At 44.0% G+C, this 17494-nt stretch overlaps 1 protein-coding gene and 1 pseudogene across 2 annotated transcripts in view; one reads left to right on the top strand and one right to left on the bottom strand.

Annotated features, from left to right (window-relative positions):
• The window catches only part of FBXO33 (F-box protein 33), a 37817-nt gene extending 34264 nt beyond the window's left edge, over window positions 1-3553 (bottom strand). For both annotated transcript variants that reach the window (XM_062205224.1, XM_062205223.1), the window contains exon 1: window positions 2746-3553. In XM_062205224.1, coding sequence (XP_062061208.1) covers window positions 2746-3347 — 602 coding nt within the window. In that variant the 5' untranslated portion in view covers window positions 3348-3553. The remainder of the gene's footprint in view (window positions 1-2745) is intronic.
• Window positions 3554-4188: 635 nt separating this feature from the next.
• Window positions 4189-16868, top strand: LOC133770461 (COP9 signalosome complex subunit 5-like; annotated as a pseudogene).
• Window positions 16869-17494: the final 626 nt, after the last annotated feature.

The following is a 17494-nucleotide window of genomic DNA, read 5'->3' as shown; positions in this document are numbered from 1 at the left end:
ATACTGTAAAACCACAGTAAATTTAACTTGGAAATTTAGGGAACAAAATCTAATGTTCATTCTTCCCATTTCTAAATTTTATGTTTCAAAACACACACAAACATGAAATGAAGCTATCATACACTATGTTTCTGGACTTCCTTGAACTTAAGTCTGAACTTTTAAGTGTTTATGCAAGGAAAAGTTATTGAATCAACAACTTAGCTTAGAACATTTTAAGTTCTGTTAAAATTTAGAGGAAGACAATTCCATATATATTAACATTTGTATTAATACTGCAAAAGTACCAGAATATATCAAGACCTTTACAAAAATAAAGACGAACTTATTTGCATATAATTAAGAAAATCTTCAAAATATCATTAGTACAAATGATACATGTAATTACACTACATTTTAATTTAAGATACAAATGAATATGTTGCCAAAGCAGCACCATACCTAAAGCATATAACAAGAAAACCTTCAAATCAGTTTGCTGTATTTGTGTAGAAGTGTTAGCTGACCCAGAAGGGAAGGCACAGGTGGCCTTCTAAAACAGTTAGATCGGGATACCAATAAAAGTGGTAAGGGTGAGGAGAAGAAAGAGAGGACAATTAAACAACTAACGGAAGATGATCACAAATACTATTTTGCCTATATATGATCACCCATTCCTCCAGCTAGTTATTATGACATCTAAAAGGAGCTAGGTTCTGTGCGAGGCTTATTCCTACCTAGAGTGAAGGCACAATTTTTGGGGGGTGATGGTTGCACACAAGTGCTACATCATCTCAGTACAGGGACCAGTGCTGTATCACAGCACGTTAAACCACTGCCTGCAGTGCTGGCATCCCAAGGAGGTGCCGGGTTCAAGTCCTGGATGCTCTAGTTCCAGTCCAGCTCCGTGCTAGTGTGCTGGGAAAGCAGCAGAAGATGGTCCAAGTGCTAATCTCAGAAGAGAAAATTCTAATTGGTTCTCACTGGATTTACCCGTAGTCTTGGCGTCATCAGAAGTACTCACAAACTTTCAACCTTTGCAACTTCTGGGCTGGCTAGTCCTCCAGCAGTATATTCAACTCTGAGAAAAGTCCAACCTGATCAAGACCAATTTGTAGCCTCTCCTGCCAGATAAAATAGTTTGGAAACAGAATGGTTTGGTGTGAAAAGCTGGAGAAATACACAGGCCACTGGAATAACCTGGAGTCAGGAGCTCTAATGCTTAACTCTTAATCTTCTGATTCAGATTCAGAATTATACATATCGCATAGCATTAAACAAGGGTCTGCTCTCAACCTCGTTTAACATAATGCTGGCAGTGTGTATACTGTACAAGGAGAGACACTGCTGTTGGAGGAAAACAATACTGTGTGACTACTGGTGCGTCACTTGACCCTATTAAGGTTCAGTTTCCTTTCTATAAAATAGGGATAATGAACACCGCCCTGCACGACTCACAGGGTCACTGAGAGGCTCAAAGGATAGTGAATGTGAAAGTACTTGTAAGCTCCCAAACTACTAACGATGCGTAATGTTTCCTTCGTGAAGTTTCAAACATTCTCCCAACTCAAGAGTTTTATTGTAAGGTAGGTACAATATTCAGGTGCTGAGAATCTAAACTATTAGGGTTTCGGAAGGGCAAGTGTTTGGCGCAGCTGCTAGGGACGCCCACATCCCTAATCTGGATGCCTGGGTTTGAGTCCTGGCTTTGCTTCCAATTCCAGCTTCCTGCTAATGCACACCCTGGAGGGCAGCAGGTGGTGGCTCAAGAACCTGGGGCCCTGCCACCCTTCTGGGAGCTTGGGATTGAGTTTGGTTCCTAGCTTCGGCCTGGCCCAGCCATCGCTGTTGCAGGCATTTGGCAAATGGAAGCTCACTGTGTCACTCTCTGCCTTTCAAAGAAATAAAAATTAAGACAAATAGAGTTTTGGAGAGATGGAGACACGAAGGATATCGCGAATTAGTGTAAAAGAGTCAGAACATGGTGAGTTAGCTACAGAAATACAGAATTCTGATGCAAACCGGGGCAATTTTTGTGCTTACCCTTTGCAGACACTGGCCAACTCACTCGTCCCCCAAGTTTCCAAGTTACTTTTAAAGGAATCACTGAGGACAAGCTGAATACGGAAACGCAAGGGAAGGGACTTGAAATCCTGACAATCAACCTCTCCCCCAATACCCTTAACAAGCACTCTTCCGACTCTTTGGGCCTGGCCCAGTTATTCAAAACCACTCCTGGTAAGAAAATGGCCGTTAAAGACTTCTCTTAGAGAGTCTTGTACCTAAGAGACACCCGATGTGTACCTACTCCTCCCCGCTACCACGAAGCATCTACTTCTAACGGACAGGTGCAAAGTCAAAAACCACGGGTGTGTCTTGTTTCTCCCGACACTCACCCCACCGGCCTCCCCCACCACGCCTCAACTCTGCCATCTATAAAATGAACGACGACGCCAGTCAGTTCCATCCCATGGCCACCGAGCGAATGAATGACACAGTGCTTGGGAGGCACCCGGAGTGGTGGCTGAAGAACACCGAGCCCATCACCGTCTACAAAGTACTCCGGCAAGTCCCGTTATGGCCTCTGCTCAAGGAAACCGCCCGGCGAGAACTGCCAGACCCCGTCCGTGGCGGGTGGGGGTGGGGGCGTACCACCGAAGCGGGCTAGACGAACCGAAGGAATCAATTTGGGGGCGAGGGGGAGCGGGCGACCTCGCGTCGCCGGGGAGGGGGCGGGCGCGGGGCTGGGCCCCCGGAGGCGCCTACCTGTTGTTCCGGATGCTGACCAGCACGCACAGCACCAGTTCCAAGTAGGTGCGCAGCACTTCCAGCCAACGTGCGGAGAGCTGCAGGGACTCGACGTCTTCCCCTCCCGTCCCGGGGTCCGAGCCTCCTCCGTCGCCTGGGCCGCCGCCTCCGCTCAGGTAATTCTCGGCGGCGAACTCCACGCGCAACTCTCGTACGAACCAGCCGCACTTGCGCATGAGGAATTCGAGCCGAGGCTGCTCCGCGGGCGAGACGCGGAGGCAGATGCGAAGCTGGGGCCAGAGTGCCGGGTAGAAGAGGCACTCGCGCCAGTGCGAGCAGGAGGCCGAGGCCCGCAGCCGGTCGGGCGCGGGCAGGAACGAGAAGATGTGCACGATCAACTCGCTAGGCAGAGATGCAGCGCCCGCCGCCTGCCCGCACAGAGCCATCCGGCCCCGCCGCCGGCTGCCGGCTCCCGGCCGCCCCCGCAGTCCTCGGAGCAGCCCCCGCAGCCGCCGCAGCTGCTGCAGCCGCTGCCGCCGCCACCGCACCACCCGAGCGGCCCCGACTCGGGTTCGAGCTCCCGGTGGTCGGGGCTGCGGCACTGACAAGAACAACAACATCAATGACAAGGAAGAAGGGGGCGGAACCGTCGTGGGTCTCGGCGGAACCAAGTGGAGCACAAGTTGAGGAGAGGGGGAAAAGCCTCTGCGGGGGTGGCCTGCAGAGAGCTAGCCTCCGGCCTCTCAAACTCCACCCGCACGCCTCCGAGGCCTGCACATTCGGCAACTTCAAAACCCTCGCCTCTACTGTTTAGGGGCCCGGAAGTGGCAGGGCTGATCCTAAGGAAATGGCAGCCCTCCCCGCACCTGGAGGCGGAGGCAGAGCAGTGGTAGGAGCTGGGTTTGACGTCGCACGTGGTGGGAGGAGCCCGGCGCCGATGGGCGCGACTTCCGGAAGAGGGGAGCTCTTTCTGGGTTCCTGGTAGGGAAGGAGGCGAGGCACGTGACCCCTGACGCGAGCTCGCACGCACGCACGCACGCACGCCGGTTGGGCGAGACGGGAAGCGGCGTGGGGCGTAGGCGGTGCTTACTCTGGGCCCCACCCCCTCCCCACTGCCTGACGGCGGCGTCCGCGCCCCTTCAGGGGTGTGCATCGGTGGACTCCCGCGCCCGGTCGGTGAAGAGCCGCTCCACTCGGCCTTCGGGCGAGAAGTCGTGGAGCTTCTCTGTCCGCGTTTCTCAGTCGGTGGACTGAGGCCCGAGGACTGAGCTCAAGTGCCAGTATGCAGTGAGAAGGAGCTCACCGTCTCGCCTACCCGCAGGACTAAGCATCCTGCGCCCCTGCAGAGGGGGAACGGGCAGATTCTCGGGCTGACCCATGTGAAGCAGGAGAGGCGCGGGCTGCCGAGGTAGCCTGGAGTCGCTCCGAAGCCACCAAGGGACGCTCCCTCCTGTTGGGACCATGCAAATGGATTTCCGTGCACACCCTGGCCTGTGGGGAAGGAGAGAGGGCAGCGCCACCCTTTGGACTGAGACGGGGAGCAAAACCAGTTGGCCGATGAGTCTCACCTGCTGGTCCAGGGCCCCTGGAGAGGTCTCCTTTCCTGGTACTGAGGTGGTTGGACAGAAGCTGGTGGTGATGACCTTTAGCTGGCCACCCCGCCTGCCACCCCCAGTATGAAAGGTGGTTTGGGAACAGTGTCCCTTAACTTGACCACCGCCTGCGGAATGGTTAACTCGCGCTGCAAGGCGGCCAGTGAAGGATTTAACAATTGAAGATTGCTGTAGGGAGGCTGCCTCTTCAGAGCTTGAACTGTGGTCTTGGAACAGCCTTACTCACTTGGGGTCAACACCAAGAAGCGGTTCTAGATATTTTTAGCTCTTGGAGGGCGAAGCTCTCTGTTCGTGTTTCTTTGGTACCACTTGGTGCCTTGCACATAGGAGGTTAGTAACAATATCCTATTGTTACCTCTTCGGTTCGCTTCAGCTCAGTACCTGTTTAAAAAAAAACCAAAAACACCCTATCATTCATGGCAGGCCACTTGTATCTTTATTCATACAAAATTAGTAGGGCTAACAGCAGTGAGTTAGGAAGTTGAAACTTGGGTTTTAATTTTCTATTAGTTTCTTAAACTCATTGAAATAGTTGGAAGTCAGCCAAGGATATCTGGCTCTTCCACTTTTAGGTACATCAGTATGCATCCCTATAAAAGTAATATGGATGCCAATATAACAAAAATCACATGACATCCACCAAGCCTTAGTTTCTTGAGTATGTCTAGTATTTCATGTTCAGATTTACATCTGCTTTGTACAAACCAGGATTCAACCCCAGGACCACACGTGTATTTGGTAATGTAGTTCCAGTTTTAATTAAAAAATTAGATAAATCTTTTAATCTTTGATGGCTCCATCTACCCATAATTTGTTTATTACACTCTTGATTTTTTAAGGAAAACAGGTGAATTTGTCCTGTAGGCTATCTCATTGTATTTTAATCCTTTCTCTTGGTGTTTAGTTGACCTCTCTAGTCCCTCTATTTGTTATAAATATGGTCTTCAATGCTGGGGAGGTTGAACAGGTTAAAGATTTTAAACAAGATTTTAAAATAGGTGATTTTGAATGGTGTACCTTGGATAAATTACACACTATCTTCTTGAACTAACCCATGTTTTTAAAAAATTAGTCCTGAATTAGGTTAATCTCCCTCCATGTGAAGTTCTGTGTGGTGTTTTTTTCCTCCTTAAATCTGTGAGTTTTTTTTTTTTTTTTAAGATTTATTTATTTATTTGGAAGGCAGAGTGATAGAGAGAGGGAGAGGGAAGGAGAGAGAGAGCGTTTTCATCTCTCCTCAAGTGCCTACAACAGCAAAGACTAGACCAGACTGAAGCCAGGAGCCAAGAATTCCATCTAGGTCTCTCATATGGCTGGTGGGAGCTTAACCACTTGGTCCATCGTCTCCCGTCTCCCAGGTGCATTGGCAGGAAGCTGTATTGGAAGTGTGAAATACAATAGGTCTCTCATGTGGCTGGCAGGAGCTTAAACACTTGGTCCATCGTCTCTTGTCTCCCAGGTGCATTGGCAGGAAGCTGTATTGCAAGTGTGAAGTAGCTAGGATTTGAATGTGGGATGCCAGAGTCCAAAGTAGCTGCGTAACTCACTGTACCACAAGACCCGCCACCCTTAGTTTCCTACAAATGTCCAACTTCTGCCGCAATCATTCATTTAAAACTTCAGCAGTAATTGATAATTCTTGCCTGAGTCATCATTTTATTAGATGTAAAATGATCCTTTCTAATTCTTTAATTTCATCTATATTTATTAGCTTGTGTTCTTCCACAGAGAAGTTTTCTGTCTTAAACCAGGAACAATACAAACATTGGAAAAAAATACTTTAGTTCTTTTACTTTTGTTACTGACTTTGCTAGTAAGTTACATGGTTTTAGAGGATGACAAATAAATTTTTCTAGCTTTTAGCTTTTCTGAATATTATTATGTATTCATAATTTTTTGTAGGTTTGATGATTGTTTCTGATTCTCAAATTTTGATGCTTCTGGAACACTTCTGAGAATTCTTTCTATGTAATTATAGTTTTCTAAAATTCCTTTGAAAGTATTAGAAATAACACCTGAGTGGGTGGGAGGGTGAGGCTAGATTTTGATTATTTTTCAGTTTTGCCATGAATTAGCTGTGTGATCTTTAAACAAATTGCTTAACCTCTTTGGTCTTAATGTTTACAAGCAGAATTTTGGCAAGGATACCTGTAGCTCTGATGCTCTCTTACTTTTAAAAAACCACTACAGAGATATATTTTCCATAAAATTTGCCCATTTGAAATATATAGTTTAGTGATTTTTTAGTAACTTTATCAGATGGTGCAGCCATCATTGTAAATAGTTTTAGAACATTTTCATCCCTTTAATAACATTCCCCATGCCTATTTGCAGCTAGTTCCCATTCCCACCTTTCTGCAACTCAGCAACTAATGCACTTTCTGTTCCCATAAATTTGCCTTTTGTGGACATTTCATACACACGGAATCAGTACAGGATCTCTTCTGTCTAGCTTTGATTTAGCATAAGTTTTGAAAAAAGAATTACTTGGCCGGCGCCGTGGCTCAACAGGCTAATCCTCCGCTTTGTGGCGCTGGCACACCGGGTTCTAGTCCCAGTCAGGCACCGGATTCTGTCCCGATTGCCCCTCTTCCAGGTTGCCTCTCTGCTGTGGCCCGGGAAGGCAGTGGAGGATGGCCCAAGTGCTTGGGCCCTGCACCCGCATGGGAGACCAGGAGAAGCACCTGGCTCCTGCCTTCTGATCAGCGCGGTGCGCCGGCCGCAGTGGCCATTGGAGGGTGAACCAATGGCAAAAAGGAAGACCTTTCTCTCTGTCTCTCTCTCTCACTATCCACTCTGCCTGTCAAAAAAAAAAAAAAAATTACTTGAGAGACCAAGAACTCCAATCTGCTGGTTTACTCCCCAAATGCCCATGATGTCTCTGGGCCAGGGGCTAAACCCGGGAGCCAGGATCTCAATCCAGATCTTACATGTGAGTGTCAGGGACCCAATTGCTTGAGGCCTTACCTCTTCCTCTGAACTAGCAGGAAGCTAAAGTCAGTTGCTGGAGGCAGGCATCAAACTGAGACACTTTGACATGAGATGTCAGCATCTTAACCAAAAGGCTTAAATGCCCTTTCTCAGTATGTTTCTGAAGTTCATCTGTGGCAGAATGTGGTTCAGTAATTAATTTCTTTTACTTGCTGTATAGTATTCCATTAAATGGATTTTTGTTTTGTTTTCTACCCAATTACTCGTTGGCAGACATTTAGAGTGCTTCCAGTTTGGGACTGTTATGAATAATGATGCTTTGAGCATGTGCAAGTGTCTGTGAGCATATCTTTTATTTCTCTTGGGTAAGTAACAAGGCATGAATGTGATAGATTATATAACAATTCTTTGTAGAACTTTTGGAGAAGTTGACAAGTTTCTTTTTAAAGTTTTATTTATTTATTTGAAAGAGTGATACAGAGAAGAGAGGCAGAGAAGGGGGGGTGGGGAGAGGTCTTCCATCCACTGGTTCGCTCTCCAACTAGCTACAACAGCTGGAGCTGCACCAATTTGAAGCCAGGAGCCAGGAGCTTCTTCCGGGTTTCCCATATGGGTGCAGGGGCCTAAAGATTTGGGCCATCTTCTGCTGCTTCCCCAGGCCATAGCGGAGAGCTGGACTGGAAGTGGAGCAGCCGGGACTCGAACCGGTGCCCATATGGGATGCCGGCATTGCAGGTGGCAACTTTACCTACCAATCCACAGCACTGGCCCCCAATTTTCCAAAGTGGTTGTACTGTTTTCTCTTCCTACCAGCACTATATGAAGTTTTCCAATTTGACTTTTTGATGATCTGGCAAAACACTTTGATTGACTTGGGATTGATATTTTTTATTACCAACAAGTTACCTTCTCCTTGGACACCATTAATTATTAGTCTTTAGTTGTTAAGAATGTTTCTTAAAGAAATAGTTCCTAAAATATATCAATTTGCCTTAAAATGAAATTCTGATTCTGTTATCTTTGAAATGTTTTTTTTTTTTTTTTTTTTTTTTTTGACAGGCAGAGTGGATAGTGAGAGAGAGAGACAGAGAGAAAGGTCTTCCTTTTTGCCGTTGGTTCACCCTCCAATGGCCACTGTGGCCGGCGCATCTCGCTGATCCGAAGCCAGGAGCCAGGTGCTTCTCTTGGTCTCCCATGCGGGTGGGTGCAGGGCCCAAGCACTTGGGCCATCCTCCACTGCCTTCCCGGGCCATAGCAGAGAGCTGGCCTGGAAGAGGGGCAATCGGGATAGAATCCGGCGCCCCGACCGGGACTAGAACCCGGTGTGCCGGCGCCGCAAGGTGGAGGATTAGCCTGTTAAACCACGGCGCCGGCCTATCTTTGAAATGTTTTTATTATAATCTTTAATTTTCTTTCTGTATTTTAAATTTTCTTATGATAGTTACACTGCTGTTAATATCCGTGAGCTAAGCTGTTATTTAAAAAGATATGGTCTTGCCCAATTACAATAATAAATCAGTAAATCAGTTACAATAATAAATCAGTAAATTTCATTAGTGCACAAAATTTGCCTCCTATCAAACTAACATCTTTAATATCAATAATTGTTTATATATATACTTAGCATGTTAGGTGAATTAGATTATATTTTTGACATAATATACTGCTAGAGTAAGAAAATGTAAAGGACAAATGGAAATCACATTTTGTGAAGTTATAAAATCTGAACGATGATTCACAGTGTGGGAGGAAGTGCTGCCGTTGTGAAGCTCATTAGAACCTAGTAGTACTAAGCTCCAGGTTCCAAAAGTGGCATATTGTCACTATAGCAACCACCATGCTTATTTGGATTTGAAACCCAGGCAACGAGTGGTGGATAGGGACTATAGCATTAGGATGAATATGTGCTCGGTGGGTTGATATGCCTGCCTGCTGATGGTCAATTGTTTGTTCTGTTTTCCTTACTGTATTTGTTATGATTGATTCCTTTAATAGAGATATGTTAATTCTTGCCAATGTATTTTTTTTTCTGGGAGAGAAATTAAACTGTATTCTTATATTTCTCCTTTTCTAATTTGAAGTTTGGTGTTTTATCTAGTTAAGTAATCAAGATATTTAATATATCTTTACCATAGAATTCTCTCCATTATTTCTTAAGTTTTGTAACTTTGTAACTTTTATTATCCTGAATCACTTTCAGTTTTATAACAGAAAAGAATAACCACCACATGGATTTTTATTTTAGCTTCATCATGAAAAGATACTTAAGGTTACCAGTAAACATGAAAATTGCTTAAATTCAAGCATTTTCTTGAAAAAATATTTTTTTTTCCTGAATAAGGTATGTGTTTTGTACACTATTGGCAGGTGAAGATGACATAACTCCCAACTATCTGCATGCATTCATACATTTATCTAGAGGTACAGGACCATCTGGGAGAATCTGGGAGCCTGATTCCTTTCTCTCCACCCTGTGCGATGCATGGGAGGGATTCCTACTGGGATCATATTATAAGGAAAACAATGTGGGGTTGAAGGGACTCTTTCTTTACAGAGGTGAAAGACTACATTGGTGATCTGGGTGCTAGACAAAGATCAGATCATTGCTTTTATGCCTAGGTACTGCTGGTGCTGATTTCAGAACTTATCTTAACCAAGCCACTCACAAATTGTTGTGTAAGATTGAAAATTAGAAATGCTATATCAATTAACTTTTTTCTCCTCATTCAGCAACGTGGAAAAAGTATACTTTCCCTCTTGATTATTTATGTTATACTTGGTCTTGTGTCTTTTGTTTGTGAAAGGAAAGTGAGCAGAAGTGACAGTTTTGAGCCTGAGCCTTAAGAAGCACTGAACATTTCCACTTACCTTTCTGAGGCTCCTGACTTTTGTGTAAGCAAAATGTTGCCCAGGCATCTCCCAGGAGCAGAAATAAGGAAGAGACTTCTACTTGACCTATATAGCCTGAAGCAGAGCTGCCCCAGTTGACTTAAATAATTTATTTCTAAGTTAGAAATATGTTTTTTTAATATTCTACTGAAATTTTGTGGTTGGTTGGTAAGCAGAAAAAGTTGCCTAATATAAAAATGTCTACCTAAAAGTGGAATGTTGGTCTAACAAAAACCTAAAATGCATGGTATTAGCTTTGGGACTGGGTGATTGCCAACCAAAAAACTGCTACAGATGCTGGAAAAACTGGTGAACTATGTTATATAGTAACAAAATATTTGACAATACTGGAAGACAGAATGTATAACTAATGAAGTTGTAGTATTGGGCAATAATCTGATTGCTACCGGCTACAGATGATAAGAATAATTCAATTTATCACATCGGACCTCTTGGTCATAATTACTCATATTCCTCCCATTCTACCTCATTTTTCATTTTAACATGTGTATGTAATGCAACATAAGTGTTCCCTTTACTGTGTGTTGGTGGATATAGAACTGACTGTCAGGTTCTGTCTTTCAGGTGCTACAAAGCAAGGCTTACTTCTGGGTCACTAAAACCATGGTGTAAAATTAATGTTTTTTTTTTTTCTGGTGACGTTTTCCCTTCCCTCCCTTATTAATAAGAATGCTAGTTTCAGTAAAAAGTAACCCTAAAAATTTCAGTGACTTAATGAAATAGGTTTTTAAAATTCCTAAAATAGTCCAATGAAAGCGTTCTTATCAGCTATAGCTTTCCTTCATGTGATGATTTAATGGCATGAATTTCTTCTTATGATTTTGTTATTCTTAAAATGCCTTGTGATTCTCTGTCTCCTGACAGAGGAAAATGAAGAGAGAATGGAGAAGACACTTAATTGTTTTGGCAAAGAAATGACACATTACTTCTACTTACATTCCACTGTCTAAAACTAGACATATGGTCCCACCTGTATGCCAGAGGGTCTGGGATATGGAATTTTTGGCTAATCAGTTACATTTTAAGGGCTCTATACTATGAAAATATATGAATTTTAGTTGACAGTTGGCCATCTTTGCTACAAAATGGGGTGGGGGGTGGATTCTCCTTTATTATTATTTTTTTGGTGGTGGTAACCACTAGGCTGCTTGTATTTGCTATGGGCAGATGAAGGAAGAAAGTGGAGTATTTTATTGTTGTTGTTTTTCTGTATTCAGATCTTCAGTTAATCTGTGTTCTTACCCACCATTCTCACCCCTTCTGTACCATCAGACATTTCCTCAGGGGTCTCTGAGCCTACCTAGTATCTCCTCTCCCAGGGTTCCGTTGGGCAGGTCAGGGTTCTTCTCACTTGCAGTTTCCTCCTGGCATGTTATGTTCTGCTGAAGCTGTCAGTGTTCTCCTGTCTACTCACTCATCTTTCAGAAGTTTTTGGAGATCTCTTGATGGCCAATGATCATGTCTTTTTTTTTTTTTTTTTAAGTTTTAAGCTTTTTATTAAGTGAGAGAAATGCATAGGAGAGTGAGTGCTCTATCTAAAAGAGAGAAATCCGGATTCATACTGAGCATCAGGAGCCAGCCACGTGGAGGAGCATGTGGGCCGGGAAGCATGGAGCAGGTGGCCCGAAGGCCATGTGCCCTGAAGGAATGGGGGAACAAGGGGATTTAGGGCAGCGAGGAAGAAGAAGGGCAAAGGGCAAAAGGGGAAAAGGGGCTGGGCTCACTGTGTTTCAGGCCTTTAATCAACTCCCATAGGGGAGTGGCTAATTAGTTGGATTGGCAGGTGGGTGCACAGGTGTGGTCAGGTAATGGGATGAGATCACACAGGGGTTGTGATGAAGGCGTGGTCTTCCAGCTCACAACCCTGATCATTTTTATCCTATATGCCTGCCTACATCATTCCCCCCTCAAAGACTCCATTCCCTTAATCCTAAGGGATGTTGAAGGGCGTAGAATCATCATGTCTTCTATAGCTGTTTCCTAAGTAGTGCAGGCCCTGACCATGTCTTTCTAGGTAAGTTCTCTTCATTACTAAGCAGACTTGTTTTTTAAGTTTCAAGAGTCAGATGAAGTAAATACAGAATATCTCCAACTAGTACCTCTAACAATAATTTTTATTTGATTTATTTGAAAGGCAGAGTTACAGAGAGATAAGGAGACAGATAAAGAGAGATCTTTCATCCACTGATTGATTTTTCCAAATGGCTGCAATGGCTAGGGCTGGGCCAGGCTGAAGCCAGGAACCTGGTATCCATCCAAGTCTCCATGTAGATGGCAGGGGCCCAAATACTTGGGCCATCTTCTGCTGCTTTCCTGGGTGCCTTAGCAGGGAGCAGGATCAGAAGTGGGATAACTGGGATGTGAATCAGCATTCATATTGGATGCTGATATTGCAGGAGGCAGCTTAACTTGCTGTACCACAACGCTGGCCCCCAGAATTTGTTTTTTTAAAAAAACCACATGCTGCCTGAACAACATGCTTTTCTTTTTTTTTTCTTTTAAGATTTATTTATTTATTTGAAAGGCAGAGAGTTACAGAGAAGCAGAGGCAGAGGGGGAGGATGGGAGGGAGGGAGGGAGGGAGAGAGAGAGAGAGAGAAGGAGATAAAAGAAAAGGTCTTCCATCTACCAGTTCACTTCCAAATGGCTGTAACTGCTGGAGCTGGGCCAATCTGAAGCCAGGAGCTAAGAGCTTCTTCTAGGTCTCCCATGAGGGTGCAGGGGCCCAAGCACTTGAGCCATTTTCTACTGCTTTCCCAGGCCATAGTAGAGAGCTGGTTTGGAAGTGGAGCAGCTGGGACTCCAAGTGGCACCCATATGGCATGCTGGCATTGCAGGCAGTGGCTTTACCTACTATGCCACAGCACCAGAAAAACATGCTTTTCCTATCCACCATAGACTAAGCACTTTAGATTCTAGAGGATCTGTAAAAAGGTGTACTATATAATCCCTGCAACTGAAGAATCCCCATTCTACTTTGACTTTGATGCCACTTTTAGCTTTTGAGTTATCATCCATTTCATATATGAGTCTTCTTGAAACATAGATGCTATGGCTGGCGCCATGGCTCACTGGGCTAATCCTCCGCCTGTGGCACCGGCACCCCAGGTTCTAGTCCCGGTTGGGGTGCCGGGTACTAGTCCCAGTTGCTCCTCTTCCAGTTCAGCTCTCTGCTGTGGCCCGGGAAGGCAGTGGAGGATGGCCCAAGTGCTTGGGCCCTGCACCCCATGGGAAACCAGGAGGAAGTACCTGGTTCCTGTCTTTGGATCAGTGCAGTGCCGGCCGTGGCAGCCATTAGGAGAGTGAACCAATGGAAGGAAGATCTGTCTCTCTCCCTCTGTCTCTCTCTCACTGTCTAACTCTGTCTGGCAAAAAAAAAAAAAAAAAAAAGTTGCTGGGGCTGGCGCTGTGGCACAGTGGGTTAACACCCTGGCCTAAAGCGCCCGCACCCCATGTGGGCACTGGTTTGAGACCTGGATGCTCCACTTCTGATCCAGAGCTCTGCTGTGGCCTGGGAAGGCAGTGGAGGATGGCCCAAGTCCTTGGGCCCCTGCGCCCATATGGGAGACCCTGAGGAAGCTCCTGGCTCCTGGCTTTGGATCAGTGCTGCTCCGGCTCTTGCGGCCAACTGGGGAGTGAACCATTGGATGGAGGACCTCTCTCTCTCTCTCTCTCTCTCCCTCTCCCCCTCCCCCTCCCTCCCTTCCTCCCTCTCCTCTCTCTGTGTAACTCTGACTTCCAAATAAATAAGTAAATCTTAAAAAAAAAATAGATGCTGAATTCAGCTTTCACTTTTTTTTCCCAAGTGACTTATCTTCATCACATTAGATTTTAATGATCTTTTTCTTCTGATCAACAACAAAGCTTATTTACTTATATGATTTATTATTGTTTTACATTTGTTAGTGTTCTTTCCCACAAAGTGTAGACTGTCTAAAGGAAATGCCTATGATGTACACTTTTTTGTTGGCCCTGCAGTGTATGGTATAGAGTTCATATTGATTACATAATAACTATTTATTGACCAACGCCCTGAATTGTTTAGTGCTACTGAAAGTGTAGTCTGCAGACTAGTACTGGTTCATAAACTGTTACTCCTTTCTTGTAATATAATATAAATTGAGAACAAGCTTTAGAAATATTATGGCAATTTGTCAAAGTAATTTTGTGTATTAAAAATTTTTTAGATAAATATATTTTTAAAGATTTATTTATTTGAGAGAGAGATGTACAGAGAGAGAGAGAAAAAAAAAGAGAGAGAGGTATCTTCCATCCCCTGGATCACTCCACAAATGGCCACAACGGTTGGAGCTGAGCTGATCCAAGGGCAGTAGCCAGGAGCCTCTTCTGGGTCTCCTATGTGGATGCAGGGGTCAGGGACTTGGACCATCTTCCACTACTTTCTCAGGCGCAGTAGCAGAGAACTGGATTGGGAGTAGAGCAGCCAGGACTTTAACCTGCTGTGCCACAGCACTGGTCCCTTATGTCTTAAAATTTATAATAAAAGTAACTTTTATTTTTCATACTTAAATAATTTCTGGTAACCATTTAATTTCATTTTATGACTGTCAATCCTTCTTACCACAGATAGTTTAAGAAGTACAAGGGATGTGAGAATTTAGATGAAGTGAAGAGATGAGTATGTTTGGGACAAGTAAAAGATTTCATGCTGGAAGTAAGATCACTGCTTGAAGAATGAACAGGATTTGGATGCTTGTAAAGCACTGGGTGGTTTCAGGCAGTGATAATGAGGGTTTGGGCTATAAATGGATGAGAGATATGTTCCATTGTGAGCAGGGAGAAGAGAGTCATGGCAGTGTTAAATATCATGGAGAACTGACTAGATACCAGACAACATGAGCATTTCCTACTTTGGGTTACCTCATGAGCTTTGGCCTGATAAAGACTTTTCATTCCTCATCAGTTTATGGCTGATTTTCTTTTCTTTTTTTGAAAGCTTTTATTGCATAAATATAACTTTCATAGGTACAGCTTTTGGAATATAGCGGTTCTTCCCCCCATACCCACCCTCCCACCCCTACTCCCATCCCACCTCCTACTCCCTCTCCCATCCCAATCTTCGTTAAGATTCATTTTTAATTATCTTTATATACAGAATATCAACTGTATACTAAGTAAAGATTTCAACAGTTTGCACCCACACAGACACACAAAATATAAAGTACTGTTTGAAGACAAGTTTTACCATTAATTCTCATAGTTCAACACATTAAGGACAGAGGTCCTACATGGGGAGCAAGTGCACAGTGACTCCTGTTGTTGATTTAACAATTGACACTCTTATTTATGATGTCACTGATCACCCGAGGCTCTTGTCATGAGCTTTCAATTCTATGGAAGCCTTTTGAGTCCACAGACTCTGACATTATTTAGGCAGGGCCATAATCAAAGTGGAAGTTCTCTCCTACCTTCAGAGAAAGATACCTCCTTTGATAGTCCCTTCTTTCCGCTGGGATCTCACTAACAGAGATCTTTCATGTAGGTTTGTTTGTTTGTTTGTTTTTTTTTTTGCCACAGTGTCTTGGCTTTCCATGCCTGAAATACACTCATGGGCTTTTTAGCCAGATCCGAACATATGGCTGATTTTCCACAGGAGTCATAGTAGTGAGCACATCTTTAATTTTGCATGTTTGAAACTTTACCTGTAATTTTGAGTGTCTGAGAGACTAGCAAGAGTTTGCACCTGTGGTCCAAAGTCCAGTGACCTAGTAAGGTTAAATTGTGTCTTAGCTGGGGAGACAATGATTTCTCCAATTCCTTGGTGATGGTGGTGTCTAGGAATAGTGTGGCTCAGAAACCTGGGAGTTGGCCAACAATACGTAGGAATCCCAGAGGATTGAAGAAATCTACAAATATGACAAAAAACAGCAGCAAGAAATCTTTGAAGCAAAGCTCTGGATGAAGAATTGCCATTTTCTTACTGCAAAATTTCAGCATTGGCTCTACTGAAAATGGTAGTGCATGCCAGATCAGACAGCAACATGGAACTTAATGCTTTTGATGCTAGGGAAGGTGGATGGTGAAAACTTGATGGTTACGGACAGATTTGGCTTGCCAGTAGAGGGCACTGAACCCTGAGTATATGCTCAGGCTGCTACACAGCAGCAGTGCATGGCTGCATACGCAAGAAATAAATGGCTGGCAGTGCAGCCACTCTGCTGGCTTAGTGGGATTGATGTTACTACTCAGATGATCAGTCGGTAATTCCAAGAACCATTTGTAGCAGTGGTAATTGAATCACCAAGAGCAATATCTGCAGAGAAAGTGAATCTTGGCACCTTTAGGACATACCCAGAGTGCTACAAGCATCCTGATGGATGGACCTTCTAAGTACCAGACTATCCCACTTAATAAAATAGAAGACTCTGATATACACTGCAAACAATATGCCTCAGAAGTCTCACATTTCAAATGCTTTTTTGGATCACAAACTGCTTGAGCTTTTGTGGAGTAAATACTGGATTAATATGCCGAGTTCATCTGGCTTGTTTACTAATGCAGGTCTTTGAAAAGCTAGAGCAATCAGAAGCTCAGGTGGGTTGAAAAAGTTTCATGTTGGTTTAGAAAACACATGACTGAAAGAAAACAAAACTTTCCAAAATCATGATAGGCAGCAGTAAAACTGCCATAGAAACCATCTGTGAATTAATGTCTGGGGTTACTTAGAATAAACTAATTAAATTAACATCTCTTAATCACTGTGTAGTATTTTAACTGAAAGCTGATATGAGAAAAATCCTCAAGGAACACTTTTTAAGTAAAAAGATTTATTTATTTATTCGAAAGTCTGAGTTACGCAGAGGCAGAGAGAGAGAGAGAGAGAGAGAGAGAGAGAGATGGCTGCAAAGGCCAAAGCTGTGCCGATCTGAAGCTAGGAGTGAAGAGCTTCTTCCAGGTCTCCCACGCTGGTGCAAGGGCCTCAGGACTTGGGGGCTATTTTCTACTGCTTTCCCAGGCCATAGCAGAGAGCTGGATCGAAAGTGGAACAGCCGGAACTTGAACTGGAATCCATATGGGATGCAGGCACCGCAGGTGGTGGTTTTACCCATTATACCACAACACTTCAAGTAACACTTTAAAACCAGTTACCAAAAATCTGATTAGAAGTATAAAACACTCTTGAAGTACAGTGAATATTAACACTCATAATAAAACTATACAAAATGAAATTGTCCTTTAAATATTTTTGTGTGTGTTTGAACAATTTCTTTTTAATTTAATTTTTGAAAGTAGATGGTTGACTTATTAATATGGTTTTCCTAAATTTAGTCTAGCTTTAATACAGAGCTAAG

The sequence above is a fragment of the Lepus europaeus genome, chromosome 11 (assembly GCF_033115175.1).
Source record: "Lepus europaeus isolate LE1 chromosome 11, mLepTim1.pri, whole genome shotgun sequence".
NCBI lineage: Eukaryota > Metazoa > Chordata > Mammalia > Lagomorpha > Leporidae > Lepus > Lepus europaeus.
This window is presented reverse-complemented; position numbering and strand designations above follow the sequence as displayed.